Here is a 15,395-nt window from a genome sequence, read left to right as displayed (position 1 = left end):
TGGGAGCTCCTCTGACCCTCAATTACAACAGATGATATAGGCTGCTTCCTGCTGCTTTTTTATCTCCTGGGAACAACCTGCACATGCATGGAGAGTCCTATTTCCAAAAGCCTTGAGAATCAGCTGTATACTGACAGACATGATTCTGATCCGACTGCCTGCCTGCCTGCCTGCCTGCCTGCCTGCCTGCCTGCCTGCCTGCCTGCCTGCCTGCCTGCCTGTCTGCTGTCTCAGCCTTTATTTTTTTTTTACTTTCTTGGCCCCTATACGATCAGGTTAATGTTTTGCTGCACACTGTGTCTGTGTTTAAAAGCCATGATGCCAAGCCAAGCTCTTCTGCTGGTGCATGTCAGCAGTTTGTTGGTAATTAATTTGCATCTCAGGGGTAAAGTCACACTCCTTACTTACTTGTTTATTCTAGGGTTTATTCTAGGGTTTATTCTAGGGTTTATTCTAGGGTTTATTCTAAGGTTTATTCTAAGGTTTATTCTAGGGTTTATTCTAGGGTTTATTCAGGGGTTTATTCTAGGGTTTATTCTAGGGTTTATTCTAAGGTTTATTCTAAGGTTTATTATAGGGTTTATTCTAAAGTTTATTCTGGGGTTTATTCTAGGGTTTATTCTAGGGTTTATTCTAAGGTTTTTTTTCTAGGGTTTATTCTGGGGTTTATTCTAGGGTTTATTCCAGGGTTTATTCTAGGGTTTATTCCAGGGTTTATTCTAAGGTTTATTCTAGGGTTTACACTAGGGTTTCCCTCAAGCATGCACAGTCCACCAGCAGACTCACATCTGATGGCTTGTTCTGTAGTTATGACTGGTTGTAGAGGCTTTGTGTCAATTAATTTAAAATGAATATTCATTAAGTCACTAATATAGTGCGTAAATTAGTATGCTGTATTCATGATAGTGCAGGAGACTATTTAGAGTTTCATCCTCTGGGATTTTTTTTGTTTTTTTTGGGGGGGGGGGGGTCATCATCTCCTGCACGCGCGAAAGTGAGTCTATAGTTTAGTTTGACTTTTCCAGCATTTGAGTGGCACTTTAGCAGAGACCACACGTAATGTTTGGCTGCTGGACGGGGACGCACAAGGAGAGGAAGAGGAGGAGGAATAAAGTGTGTGTGTCAAAGTGTAGCCAATGTGTGTGTGTGTGTGTGTGTGTGTGTGTGTCCTGGATAGGTGGGCTGAGCTCGCGCTACACGCCAATCAAACACGAGGCAGGTGCGTGGTCGAGAGAGTGAGATAGAGAGCGAGAGAGAGAAAGAGAGAGAGAGAGAGGGAGAGATTAGGACTGCGCGTGGTGTCTCTTGAAAAGCGAATAAAGCCGGTGCGAGCGTCGCAGTTTACTCACATCTCACAGAGCAGAGCAGCACACTCTCCGACAGTTGGAGACGAAAGCCGGCACCGCTTCCATCCAGCGTTTCCACGGATACAACTCAGTGTTCCATATTCTGTTCCGTCTGTGTTTATTCTAAACATGAGTTCTTTACAGATGTGCAGGATACATCGATTCCTCTCGTGACTGGGGGATATTTTCTGATCGTTTTCTCGGGAGTCTATTCTCGGGAGTCAGAGGTAAGGAGCGCGACACATTATTGTTCCTGTAAAGTTGGCTAAAAATGTTGCATGCTGCATACTAAAGGAAAACATGTGTGGGACTGTGTGGGAAAAGGGGCTTTAAAAATGATTTAAAGAAGAAATTGCTTGAAGATGTGTGTCGATTTTTTCACATTCCGTTGCATTAAAATTACTGTGGGCCAGTGGCATATTAGTTCAGTTCAGTTCAGTTCAGCAACATCAGCAAACAGAGTGAAACACAGGAGAGGTAAAGGTATACACAAATTATAAAAACAATAATAGAGATATAAAAGATACAGAGTGAATGGGTGAACATAGTGTGTGCAGTCCGTCAATAAATAAATGAGGCTGCTATTATTATTATTTGTATTATTATTATTATTACTATTAGGTTATTATTATATGAATGTTATTGCCATCGCATTTTTTTTTTTTTACAAACCTCAGCTTTTAATATTGTGCCATGGATAAACATGATGCCTGACTAACTTCCAAGCGTTAATAAAGGCCTGTTAGTTTGCTAGAAATTAAATTTGGGCTGAACTGAAATTATACTAATGTTAATATTCAAATATATTGTGTAATTTGAAGCCAAACTGAACTCTTGAGTTAGTATTAATTGCTTAATTGGTTTATTAACCATTGCGTTACTCTTCTCTTGTTGTTCGGCCCAGACGATAATCCGCTGTAATAAACTGTCCCAATTCAAATTGTTTAATTTAAACACCTATGATTCAGTATTGTGTTGTTTTAATTATGGTTATGTTTTCTTGAATGCAATTTTTGAAAATAATTGGTCTTGAATGTTTTAGCAATGTATTTGTTCAAAGAAACATTTCCTGAAATTATTGGAAAACATGGAAACCCATTTCTCTGTTTTTTTTTCTGCAGTTTGTGTTTTTTGCTCTTAAAAAATATCCCAAATGTGATGCACAGAAAATAGTTTAATATCAGTGTGTTTTATTTAAGATGAAAATTTCAAAAAGAAACTCAGGAGTTTCCATCTTTATGAAATAAAACCCAAGTAATATAACTTATTCACCACTAAACAGACATTTAATATGAAATAAAAAAATTGTGCTTTGTATTACATTCAAAATATTTGTTTAAACAATGGCACAATTAATTTTGATGTCAACCCAGCACATGAACATTTCCAGTTATACATACTTTCTCTTCACAGTAATTTCCTTGTTGCCATTTACATGATAATGCTTTTTAAAATAAATCTAAATAAATAGGAAGACTTTAAAAAAGGTGAAGGGATGCAACATTTAGTCTAGACAGTGTGACATGCCTGAATGTGCCACCACCAACTTTCCACAGCCGACTTTCTTATAGGAAAATGAGGTTGACATAATAGTTTAACAAAACTGTAGCCAAAACATTGCCACCTGTGTGTGTTTCCTTTTATCTAACACTGGTGGTCAAGGATGAACTATTTAGGTTACATTGTTTTCTAGGTATAAAATATATTTTAATATTTCAAAACACAAAGTTTAGACATTCATTTCTGCCTATACGCTTGGGTGGAAATATGGATAATGCACTTTCATTGCAACCGTTATGTTAAGAGTGTGTTATCCTTTCATAGTTTGTTCACACGCAGACAAACACAATCATTACTTTAGAGCTGTGAATAGAGATCTGTAAAATGCTACGGAAGCTATATTATTTTTGGAAAAATAAATTAATTTACTGATGTTCCTGAGTTGTTGTTTTTTTGTTTTTTTTTAAATGAAGAGGAACTACATGAAAATATTTGTATTTGATGTCAACCAAACACTTCACAGAGAAATATTAATTCAGTATCTAAATTCAGTTAATACATTTTCTGTAACTTTTGTTTATTTTTATTTTATAGTGATGTTAGTGAAGTATTTCCAATTTATCCAGTTCCTTAACAATTAATTAGATTAAATAGAAAAAGAAATTAGGTATTTTCCTATAAATTGAGTAACAAATACATTTAATTTAAATGCATTTCATTTAAAATAATATTCAGTATTTTACTTCTTTTCTTTTTTCTATTTTACAAGTTCCACACATCATCGAAATATTTGTGTGCACAACTACATGGTCAAATTAGTGTATATTATAAGTAATTATCTAGCCGTTTCATATTATGTATAATACAGAGAGACAGGACGAGTGTGTGTGAACTTTAATAAGAGGATTTTTTTATGGTTAATAAAAATCAACATGTGGATCTTTTTTTCTTTCTTTTTTTCATGCAGGTCGTTCTACAAACAGTTTTCCTCCAAGTATGAACAAGACCCATCTTTCGAGCACTAATGACATCATAATGACGAGCTCATCAGGCCCCTACCAGCAGGAACCCCTGACACCGCCCAGGCCCGCCCATCACCACTCCTCATCCTCTTCCTTATCCTCCCCCTCTCCGTCCTCCTCACCCCTCAAGCCAAACCAGGTCGGCCAGGTCATCCTATACGGCGTTCCCATCGTGTCGCTGGTCATCGATCACAACGAGAGACTTTGCCTGGCGCAGATTTCCAACACACTCCTCAAGAACTACAGTTACAATGAGATTCATAATCGCCGCGTGGCGCTGGGCATCACCTGTGTCCAGTGCACTCCGGTTCAGCTGGAGATCCTTCGCCGGGCCGGCGCCATGCCCATCTCGTCACGCCGCTGTGGCATGATCACCAAGCGTGAAGCCGAGCGCCTCTGCAAGTCCTTCCTGGGAGAGAACGCGCCGCCGAAGCTGCCCGACAACTTTGCCTTCGATGTGACACACGAGTGCGCCTGGGGTTGCCGTGGTAACTTCATCCCGGCACGCTACAACAGCTCCAGGGCCAAATGCATCAAGTGCGCTTTGTGCAACATGTACTTCTCCCCAAATAAGTTCATTTTCCATTCCCACCGCACACCAGAAGCCAAGTACACCCAGCCCGACGCTGCCAACTTTAACTCCTGGCGACGACACCTCAAACTCTCTGACAAACAACCACCCGATGAGTTAGCCTTCGCATGGGAAGACGTCAAAGCTATGTTCAACGGAGGCAGCCGGAAGAGAGCACTGCCCTCCTCATCCCATTGCTCCTCCATGGGTCACATGAAGAGTCTCCAAGGTTCGGTAGTGCCTCACATGATGGGGCAGGACCTAGGTGCTCAGAAAAGAGCCCGTTTTGAAGATGACGATGATCTGGATGGAGGCAGTCTGTCTCCCCGTAAGGCACCACGTAGCTACCCTGTCATCCCTGTCCCGAGCAAAGGCTTCGGCATGCTGCAGAAGTTCCCTCCTACGTCGCTCTTCCCCTCGCCTTACCCCTTCCCGACATTCGGCCTCTGCCAGCAGAAAAAAGATGACGGTGATGTTTCAGGTGGGCAGAAAGGAGCAGGGTTGTCGGGCCTTTTATGGCCTGGACGCAAAGACACTTTTTATCCTCCTTTCTGCATGTTTTGGCCACCAAGAGCGGCAGGAGGAATCCCCGTCCCCACCTACCTCCAGCCTCAGCCCAGCGCCCTCTCCTCCCTGGCAGACAACCCCTCTCTCAGGCAGGCCTTTTTGGATCTCTCAGACCCCGGCGAGCCCGGAGCTGTAGCCGGCAACGGAAATAGTGTCAGCGCAACCATGGCCCCCGGCAGCGGGACTACCGCACCCAGAACCGGGCTGTTTGACCCAGAGTGCACGACAGTGACCCCTGACCTTCGCCCCGTGACGTCAGAGGGCTGGCTCAAACTCCTGGACCCCCCAACCCTGCAAGCCAGGAAGCAGAGCTACGGCTCGGCCTTCCGACCTGTCATTAAGGACGGCGAGAGCATCGCCAAGCTCCACAGCAACGGCGGAGGAGTCGCCGGGGCGACAGACGAGGACTTCGGGGTCGTGGTCACCAGGTCGGACCGCCACCAGCGGCTGTCGCCCAGCAGCAGCTGTAGTTACGGAAGCGACAGCGGAGGTGACGGAGAGGCGGAGGGAGTGGAGAGCGAGGAGGAGGGGGAGGTGGACGTGGAGTCGTCGAAACAGGAGGACGAGGACGAGGAGGGGAGCTTCACAAGCAGGCCGCCACAGACTCAAACCAACCTGTACCTCCCTGCGTTGAGCGACAGTCACGGAGAGGAGCGGGGGAAGGAGAGAGGGAGTGGCGCCGTGTACACCAGCACCTCCCCTCCCTCCTCCTCGGACCCCATCCAGCAGGAGTCCCCCAGCCCGCCTGCCTCTCCTACTGCCAGCCCGCCTCTCTCCAGCTCCACCCCGCCTCACCGAGAGGACCCAGCTTACAAAAACGTAAATATCCCCCCAGGCCACTTTAGCTAATTATTATTTAAATGGTGCTGCAGTCAGGCAGTGATGTGATCTGCATAAGCAGATTGATAGGCTGGTTTCTCCCTGTAGAAATTGAAACAGTCACCCCACTCTGATCCTGGCTAATAGGCCCAGATGTGGATTGTTTAATGGCCACGGTGTGTTTGTTCTCCCTCTGTCACCCCAGCCTGTTAGGGCAACTCTAATCTTTAACCTGTCGACTCCCACATTAACCAGGCCTCTGAGAGAGAGAGAGGAGGGGGGAGGTAGAGTTATGAGGAGCATTTTAAACCAGATCAGAGTTAAATCATCCATTGAGTAACATACTGCAAATACACCTGACTGATTTCAGAGAGGGAGAGGGAAAAAAAGGGTTTAACCACGTACTCCAAATTGGATCATTACGAATGAATGCTACCATTGACTGATAAAAAGCAGAGCGCCAACCAGGGACATTACATTTGCTCAAGTAATGAGTTACATTTTACACAAAAAAAAATCCAGATTAATTAAAAAAATTATAGCAGGTACTTAGAATAAAAAATAAAAACCATGTAGATATAAACAATTAGAATCAGAATTACAAAGCCATTATGATGTGCTCTGTTGTAATTGAACCTTATGATGCATATTATAGGAAATTCTAAGCGACTATATTTTGTTTTTCAGGTTCACAAAAACAGAGACGAAGGACTACCTGTGTACGCAACCAAAGACAACTCCAGCATTTCTGGTGAGCACAGACATTTTAATCTTTTGTTTTAAAAACCTTTTCTGTTCAGATTACGCACTAGATAAAGATAAGATCAGAAATAGTTTTACATGATACTGTTGCTCGCATTAAAAGTAAAATCAGTTTTGTGCAACTCAACCTTTTTTAAACTGTAAAATACTGTTCTCTTAAAACTTAAAATACACTATTTAGCATTTCCACAACCAAAAGTATGGTTTCTCTTTCATATATAATCTACAAAAAAAAACACTTTGCATGCTCTGCTGTTTGCATGGGGGTGCTCACGACATCTTTCACCCTACAGTTGTTTTTACAATGTGTTGGTTTCATCAAATGTTTGCACAGCTTTTTACACTGTTTCATCAAATAGCATCACACAATCTATTTCAGCAAACTGTTACACACTATCAGACGTCTGAGTCGGTTGTATTATAGCGTCTTTGTTTCATTTAGTGTCTGAGTGAGTGGTTTTATAGTGCCTCTGTGTCCCCGCGAGGCTCATATTCCTGTGACGTTTCATTTGCTCCTCTCATCTCCCACTCTGACCCTTTCGCTGAACAAAATGTCTTGTGTGTGTGTGTGTGTGTGTGTGTGTGTGTGTGTGTTTTGTGGTGGTGTGCTCACACGGCCCACATAGTACACACAAAGGACTCACACCATGCGCACACTTAGTTATCTCCATGTGTCCGGATAACCAGCTCAACCAATGGGCCTTACTGAAACTCTCTTCCTGTCTGTCTCTCTTTCTCGGTCTCATTTGCTCTCAGACGAAAACAAAGAGCAGAATAGTTTCTTTGTGCCGGAGAGTGAGACGTCAGCGCCCGACTACTGGAGGGAAAGCTCAGGTACAAATTTTTCTTTTTTTTTTTTTTCTGTAGATGGTAAAACACCAACTTAATCAATGAAGAAAATACAGAATTTATTTTTAAAATTACGTGTTAGGTACTCCCAAAAGTATAATTATTAGAACAGCAAGGTTAATTTAATTTATGCATTTGGCTGTACTCTAGTGTAATTTGAATCTCACATGGTAGAGCAAATCTGAGGTCTTCATAAAACTTCAGATTTAATCATGATGAAACATTTACATGGGGAAATAAAATAATAAAAACAAACAAAACACAATTAATATTTGCAAATGCAGCTTTAAATGGAAGTTTGCAAATTAGAACTACAGAGCAGGAGTATGATTGAAGGTAGATAAAGAATTAACACATTGTTTTAGAAAATGTGTTTTATATAATGGCATCAAAATCAGCAGTCCCTGTTGTAATTCAGCACACACACTATGGATGATGCACCATGTGAAAATATTCATGAAAAAAACAAACAATTCTGATTAAAAAAAACTTGACTTTATGTTTAAAGTTACATGTCTTCTTATTACACAAAAGAGACTCAGAATACTTAAAGCAAGTGCAGAGAAAGCTCCACAATCTCCAGCTTCATCCACCTCACTCTCCTCCTCCTCTTCCTCCTCTCAGACGTGAGTTAAGGGATTCATATAAATACACAGAGATGAAACAGCGGTGGTAAAAAGCCGCTTCTGCCTGCCGCTTCTGCCACAGCTGCTCTCTTTAGCGGGCCGCTGTCGCCGGGGCTGTTACTCTTAGGGGGGCCGTTATAGTTCAACAAGAAAACATCAGCTCAGAGATAAGCAGCCGCGCTGGCAATCTCCATCCTAGACCCATATCGCCGTCGACATAATTGCCTTTTTTTTCCCCTCCTCAGCGCAAAAAAAAAAACCCTTTCCCGTTTGAAAAAGATCACAGCTTATTGCCTTTTTATATCTGTCAGGAAGACATTAAAAGTGCTTTATGACATCTGTGCCAACATTTATATCTGCCCCCCCACACACACTCCCTCAACCCCTACACACACACACACACACGCACCGTAATGATCCCTGCGCATAATGTATAATGTATTTCGAAAAATTACACGAAACAAATTAAATGAGACCACCTTTCCCCTGATTGCCAAACGTCTCCCTGGGCGGTGGGAAGCTCTACGTGATTAGAAGGCCTGATTCCTCCGAGTCCCCCCTCCCAAACCCCCCCTCCACTGTCTTTAAACTCTCCCTCTGTTTCTAGGGAGAAAAAATAATCTAATTTTCCATTTATGTAATGCAAACCGCCTTGGCTTTGACTATTCACGGTTAATTGACTGTCAAACGAGGTTGTTATCCTCGGGCACTGTCTGCAAATTTGCTTGTCAAATGAGACAGAGAGAGGAGAGGAAAAGGAGAGAGGAAGAGGAGAGGAGAGCTCTCTCTGCTCTAAATGAGAGAGAGAGAAGCATGGGGAGGCTTAAGGAGCCGGGATATGAAATGACTGGAGGAGAATATACATATCGAGTTTGCTGGATCGCTTCATTTAAGGCGCACGATGCCTCATTGTCACAATTCAGACGTTAGCGCAGACACACACGTACACACACACACACACACACACAGAACAATATAGAAACTTTCAAAGTGGTAAATTTGAAAACAGCATGTGATGAAAAAGATGGTGAAGTGTTAAAGCAACAAGTAGATTGCCTCCAGCAGTAACAAAGCTTACACAGACATAATAAACATAATATGAAATGCTGCATAATAATGCTGTTTTACATTCATTTACGGTTGCTCTATCCTCATGAAGCTTTCATAGCCAGCTGATAATGGTCAAAGCAATTCACCTGCCCCAAAAAATAACCTTGCTGACATTATAATGCAACAGTTTGAGAGCAACCTGCAAGCTTGCCATTTTGTTTTTTTTAGCAAAATTGGTGCAATGGCCTTTTAAACGTTTAGTGTTCGCTTCAGTTTTACGAGCTGCAAAATCGATTTACTCTAATTTCTGAACACAAGTAGTGTTCTTTTGTTTTCTTAATAGAAAGCAATATGATCTGACAGCAAGAAGAGACTGATGTCAGAGAGGGAGTGAGTGCAGCAAAGGTCTCCATCTACCAGTGCCGTCAAATTGTTGCCACAAACAAACTTATACTGACACCTAGAGGCCAAAGAGTGAATTACAGTGCTCGTACTAAAGATGCAATAAGTAATGCAAAAATAAAGATACAATCAGACGAGACTGACGGGGAGTCAGTCCTACTCTCGGTGCCAAATGTAGCTGATATACTGTAACTTATATCTGATATTAAGAATGATATATGTGGGACAAAAATCTGAAATGATGTCGCTTTATGTTTTCAGGTGATCAAAGCCAAGGTGCTGCCTCTCCTGCGCCGCTAAAGAAGGACGTCGAGAACATGGAGAAAGGTAAAGGTTGTTCATTTGAGTCGCACTCCTCTCAGATGGATTGACCATAGAATTAATAAAGATGTATTTTATTTCTAACGGTCTTCTCTTTCTCCCCTCATATTTTAATTTCTCCTCCTTCCTGCTCCTGCAGAGGAGCTCCAGAAGGTTCTGCTGGAGCAGATCGACTTCAGGAGGAGACTGGAACAAGAGTTTCACGCTCTGAAGGGCACCTCGCCATTTCCTGTCTTTCGTAAGTCACTTTTTTTTTTTTAACTCGCCTCGCTTTTTCCTTTTTCATACTCTGAAGGGCAACTTCTCCTCTTCTGTCTTTCTGAAGTTCTTTTTCCATTTTCTCCTCTGTACCTTTGTCTCTCTTTTCCCCTTTTTCCCTTCACCAGCTGTATTATAATAACTACTTGATGCAGCTACTCAAATTGTACTACTACTACTTCTCAGGCTAATCATAGATTCTCACGCTAATTTTCAGATAATTTCCAAGACCAGATGAAACGAGAGCTCGCCTACAGAGAAGAGATGGTCCAACAGTTACAGATGGTGAGATTCCTAATGACACAATCAGTGCTCAACACTGCTACGCCTTTAAAAGACAAATAAAACACCCTTTTATAGATGCGTGAATTTAAAAAAAAAGCTTCACTGTTCGCTTTGAAAAACAATCTCGGGTAATGGTTTTCAGAAGGAATATAATTAAGACTAATTATGAAGCACTTTGCAGTAAAATATAGTTACACAATTTTAACAGGAAAAGAGGAAAATGCAAGATGAAATGTGACAATAAGAACCCAATTAACACCACAACTACGGTATACTGTAATACATATGAAATCCTAAGCCACGTCTTGAAAGCTAGATTAAATTTAGAATAGATAAAGCCATCGATAGGACTCAAGTGGACACTTCTCCTATTGCTTATTTGTCCGTCAAAAGACGGAGCCAATCATCTAGTTTGTCTTTCATGGGTGAGAAGTTCCTCTGCAGCCGTCTGAGTGTTTCCGTCCACATCAATCACCGGAGCAGCTGGCAGACAGGCTGACAGACGGTGTTTGTCTTTTGCGTTCTGACACATGCAACAACTGCACACGCTCGCATGCACATGATCGCAAACCCCCGCACGCACACACAAGAGCACGGCGCTGCAGTCATGCAACCGCAAAGGCAGGCGACCGAACAAGGCATTCAAGCTCATTTATAAGCGTGCACGTGCACACTGAAGTGCACACGCACGAAAAAAAAAAAAAAAACATTCAAAATTGACTAATGTGTCTGGAACCAGCAGATGGATCTGTCTGAGAGTAATGACACATTCATTTCACTCAGACATTCAAATGAACTCCAACAAAATTTCAGATTTATGTTGCTGCAACATGTTTTAGAATTTTGATTGAATATCACGCCTAAACTTTACACGTCTCGCCCAGAATTTTGTATTTCCCTTTCTTAAAGTATCAGCGTGATGAAATCTTGATATTATTCACAGTAACATGTTTCTTTTCATAAAATAATTTAGACAAAATAGTGTTAAGCCTCACATAATGCATTATTTTAAAACTAAAAAGCCATTTTGCATGGAAGTTAAACACAAGTCATATAAGTCAAATGCTTATAGTGTTTGGCTGTGGCGAACAATGATTGGGGGGATGTTTAATCTTACGGTTTACAAGGCTGTATCAAGACTATATACTGTACTGTACAGTATATATAAAGAAAACTTTAATATGTGCGTATACAGTATGTGTCCAAATCTTGTCTGTTCAGGATTAATCTACCATTTGTCTCTTTTTGTGTCTTTCAGATTCCCTACGCAAACATCATCCGAAAAGAAAAGATCAGCTCCCATCTCAACAAATAGCTAAAAGGTGACTGTTTTTTTTAATTAATTTGATAATGCAGCTTATTAATAGAAAATATTTCAACATGGTAGATGTCAGATGAGGATATACAAATTTAATTATTTTTAACACAAAGCAGCTAGAATAAGTTCAGCAAGGTTTAATTGCCTTTGAAATAGTTGTAATAGTTTTTTTTGGAAGCTAGACAACATTTAGCCTGGATTTGGTTTTGCAGCCAGACCAGGGATACATATGCACTTTCTGCAAATTAAACTGTTTTTTCTTTGCCGTAAGGTGGGGATTTAATGGCAAATTGTGAAATTCAGTTACTTTTTTGGTTTAAAGGGGCTAGATGTAAGAATCAGAAATTGCTTGTTAACGACAATTTACAACAGTCAGCGTTCTGTTGCTCACGCTTGTGCTCGCGCTACGTAAACGCGAGCGTACATCAGTCAAAACAGTGAGGCGGCACACACATTAGACTGAGAGTGATTGACCACTAAAATCACAATATCATTATATAGTCCACATGCTTGGCACTAATGTTAGCATACGTGTCCAATAGGAATTTTGCCAGCTTGGGGTCCGTTTTGATACCCAAAACCCAACAAAGGTCCTGGCCGATGTTGATCCTAGTTTTCCCCCCCGACGTCGATCACATTCCTGTTTTGCCAGACGGGCTTCACTAGATATAACTTTTTTTTTTTTGTACTTCCGTGGAGTTTGTGTCGAAGTGTGAGTCGTGGTGGGGGCTGGTCGTTTGTTGGCGTTAGTGAACTCCATTTCTAACTGAACGTTCGCTATCGTTGCACACTTTTAACCCTGAAAGCAGAGTTGAAGAAAGTAAAGGCACTCGCAAGCATCACATCCGTTGGGTTTTCCCGGAGAAAACATCCCACATTCTTCACATTAAAAGCAGTCCACAGGCTGATAGAGGAAACTCAAAAAGTTGCGGAAGGTCTAATTTTTCCGGTTAGGTTACAACCGGTTCACAAATTTTCAATAAAAATTAGTGTGATTTTATACATGTAAAAAACTTACATACAGTCCCTTTAACTTGATTGACAATTAGTTTTCCTGGTCCAGCACCCTCAGCCATCTGATAGCTACAGTGGTAAAGCATGTTATTTCACAGTGACTTTCACTAGGTTACCCTTAACACTGGCCTCTGGACCCACTGTAACAGACTATTAAGTCTAATAGTCTTTGAAAAACGCTAAACCAGGACATGACGCTAATGTTGGTTTGTTTATTGTCACAGGCTGAGTCAATAAAGTCCCATGTGAGAGGAAGAAGCTACCTGGATTTCTGTGAATGTCCCAAGAAGAAGAAGAAACAAACACTAAGACTGGCAGAGAAATATAGGAGAGAGACACAAACAAAAAGGAATATGACACTATATATATATATATATAAATACATTTCTTAAGTTTTCCTTGGACAGTGTTTTTTGTCTGCCTCTGATAATAGCCCCGCACTTAAACTCTGTCTGGTAAAAACCCATTTGGACCAGTTTGTACTGCAGTGGGGTAGCACGCTGTTTCCTTTTTCCCTGCGTCCAGTTTATTTCCCAAAACTGACTGAACTGAAATGGGCACAAACTGACGACAACGGGGGAAACCGAACGACTCCTGCTCTTTCCTTATTGCTGCGCTGGCAGTCAGACTCATAGCTTTACCCAACCCGGACCAAAGCAACCACAACCTTTCTCATCTTTTGTGAATTTTAGGGCTGTTGAAGACCACCAGGGAGGTAGAAAACTTTGTCAGAAAACTCTGAACTTTTTCGAGCTCTTAAAAGATGAAGAGGAGAGAGTCATAGATACAGTAAGACTGATGTGTCATTGACTGCTGCTGGCCCAACTGTACATACACCAGACTGTGGATGAGGACGAACTTCACACTAAGACTGTTGCTGTTGTTATCATTGTTGTTGCTGTGGTGTCACCAAATGGGGACCCTAAAGAGGAACAAACAAACCAACCTTTATGTACTGGCAACATTTGATCCCAAAGGGATTCTCCTCATCATGTCCAGTTGTGTTTATTGACCAAATCACCATCACCATCGATTATCAACATGGTCATCACTGAAGAGGTCACATGTTGGTGGTGACTTGATAAACCCATACATGTTTAGTCCGTTAGATATCTCTAACTTGAATATGCCAGATAAAGAACAAACTAAAAGGGGGGGGGGGGAATGACTGAAGTATTGGTGTTTTGGGTTTTACACCTAAAGATGCAATGAGACCAGTATTAATACAGGGTGGTATCACAAAAAGGGTTGACGCTTTAAGGTAACTGTACACTGGCAGAACAGTTTGTACCCATAGTTTTAGTATTTGGGAGTGATTTCTGAGTGTACAAAACAAAACAAAAATACAGTATTATGTTCAATGCAGATGATGCTGCACTGATTATACATGTTTTTATTCATACAGGAAGAGTTACCTCAAAACAACATCCTGTGTCACAGTATATAGTTAGGAAACAGTCTTATACTGGTCATTTCATATCGAACAGCTGGAGAATAATTTGCTCAAAGGCACCCCGAAGACACTTTTTACCCTCCATCCATATTTTTTATTTATTATGTGTACTTGTTTTCTCTCCAAATGAGAGTCCGGGCCACGAGGAGCAAAAGACTGATGTTTGTCAGTGTTGTATATCTTACCTGTAAATGATTCCACCTGACTGTATAAAATGTCATAGTGGGAATACTGAACCTCACAGTCAGTCTATCTATATGTGTTTGTTTGTTTGTTTATTTATTTGAGTACCAGGGCCTAAGACCCTGATTGTGAAAATATAATTTATTATAATGTTAAAATAAAAAAGAAAGGAACATGTTGTTGATGATGATGATGTTGCAGTCAAAGTCATGTCCGAGAGAATAAAAATGAGAACTCACCCACCTTGTTTATAGAATGCAATGAATGAATGGATAAAGTTGTCATTTACCGAGAGAAACGTTATCATTATAAACTGTTAATGCAGATGTATTTAAATATGTTCTTGTAGTTTCTCTACTATTTATGTGTAAATTAAAAGTCTATACAATAACCAGGATGTGGTTTCTCATTAGGCCTATTTTCTGTTTGTGGTAATGAAATCATTTTTAGTTTCATGCTAATAAGTCATCACACCTCACAAATTAAGAATATAAATAAATATAATACAAAACGCATGGATTGGTAAAATAAAGACACAAATAGGCTACAGTTCATACAAATGAAATATTGGAAAGAGACGTCACAGCAATGGTCAGTTGATCATGATAAGAAAATAGGTCTATGAAAACATTCGATATTTAGACATTTAGACATTTGTTTTTATTTATTTAAATTTTTGTATTATGGCTTTAAAAGTCAATGTTCACAAGAAGAAAAAAAAGAAAAAAAACATACATTTAAATAAATGTGCCTTTTTTATAATTTAAAAAAAAGACCTGAGTCCCGCATAATTGTTTACTTTTATTTTTATTTTTTATTTTTGTATTTATTTATTTATTTTTTAAATGTTTTGTAAATGCGTGATAAATCTTTAGAATGTGTTTTGATTGAGTACAATTTTTCCTTTTTGTTATGGAAAATGGAAACTACCAAAAATAAATAAATGACTGGATAAATAAATGTCATTAAATGTAGCAAAATAATATTAAAAATAAATGTAGCCATTGATTAAATGATAAAATATGACATAAATTGATACTTCAGTTTTA

The 15,395-nt window shown here is 40.4% G+C and overlaps 1 protein-coding gene across 7 annotated transcripts in view; it reads left to right on the top strand.

The window, feature by feature from the left end:
* skor2 (SKI family transcriptional corepressor 2) overlaps window positions 1-13,769 on the top strand; it is a 121,800-nt gene extending 108,031 nt beyond the window's left edge. For 2 of the 7 annotated variants that reach the window (XM_074616838.1, XM_074616840.1), the window contains exons 3-11: window positions 1,491-1,573; window positions 3,814-5,825; window positions 6,513-6,576; window positions 7,344-7,421; window positions 9,776-9,847; window positions 9,975-10,073; window positions 10,311-10,378; window positions 11,637-11,700; window positions 12,935-13,769. In XM_074616838.1, the coding sequence (XP_074472939.1) occupies window positions 1,491-1,573; window positions 3,814-5,825; window positions 6,513-6,576; window positions 7,344-7,421; window positions 9,776-9,847; window positions 9,975-10,073; window positions 10,311-10,378; window positions 11,637-11,693 (2,533 nt within the window). In that variant the 3' untranslated portion in view covers window positions 11,694-11,700; window positions 12,935-13,769. The remainder of the gene's footprint in view (window positions 1-1,490; window positions 1,574-3,813; window positions 5,826-6,512; window positions 6,577-7,343; window positions 7,422-9,775; window positions 9,848-9,974; window positions 10,074-10,310; window positions 10,379-11,636; window positions 11,701-12,934) is intronic. The other 5 variants (XM_074616839.1, XM_074616845.1, XM_074616841.1 and 2 more) reach the window with 4 other exon arrangements.
* Window positions 13,770-15,395: the final 1,626 nt, after the last annotated feature.

Source organism: Sebastes fasciatus, chromosome 19 (genome assembly GCF_043250625.1).
Source record: "Sebastes fasciatus isolate fSebFas1 chromosome 19, fSebFas1.pri, whole genome shotgun sequence".
In the NCBI taxonomy this organism is placed as follows: Eukaryota; Metazoa; Chordata; class Actinopteri; order Perciformes; family Sebastidae; genus Sebastes; species Sebastes fasciatus.
The sequence above is the reverse complement of the archived record's forward strand: the minus strand, read 5'-3'. Positions and strand labels throughout refer to the sequence as shown.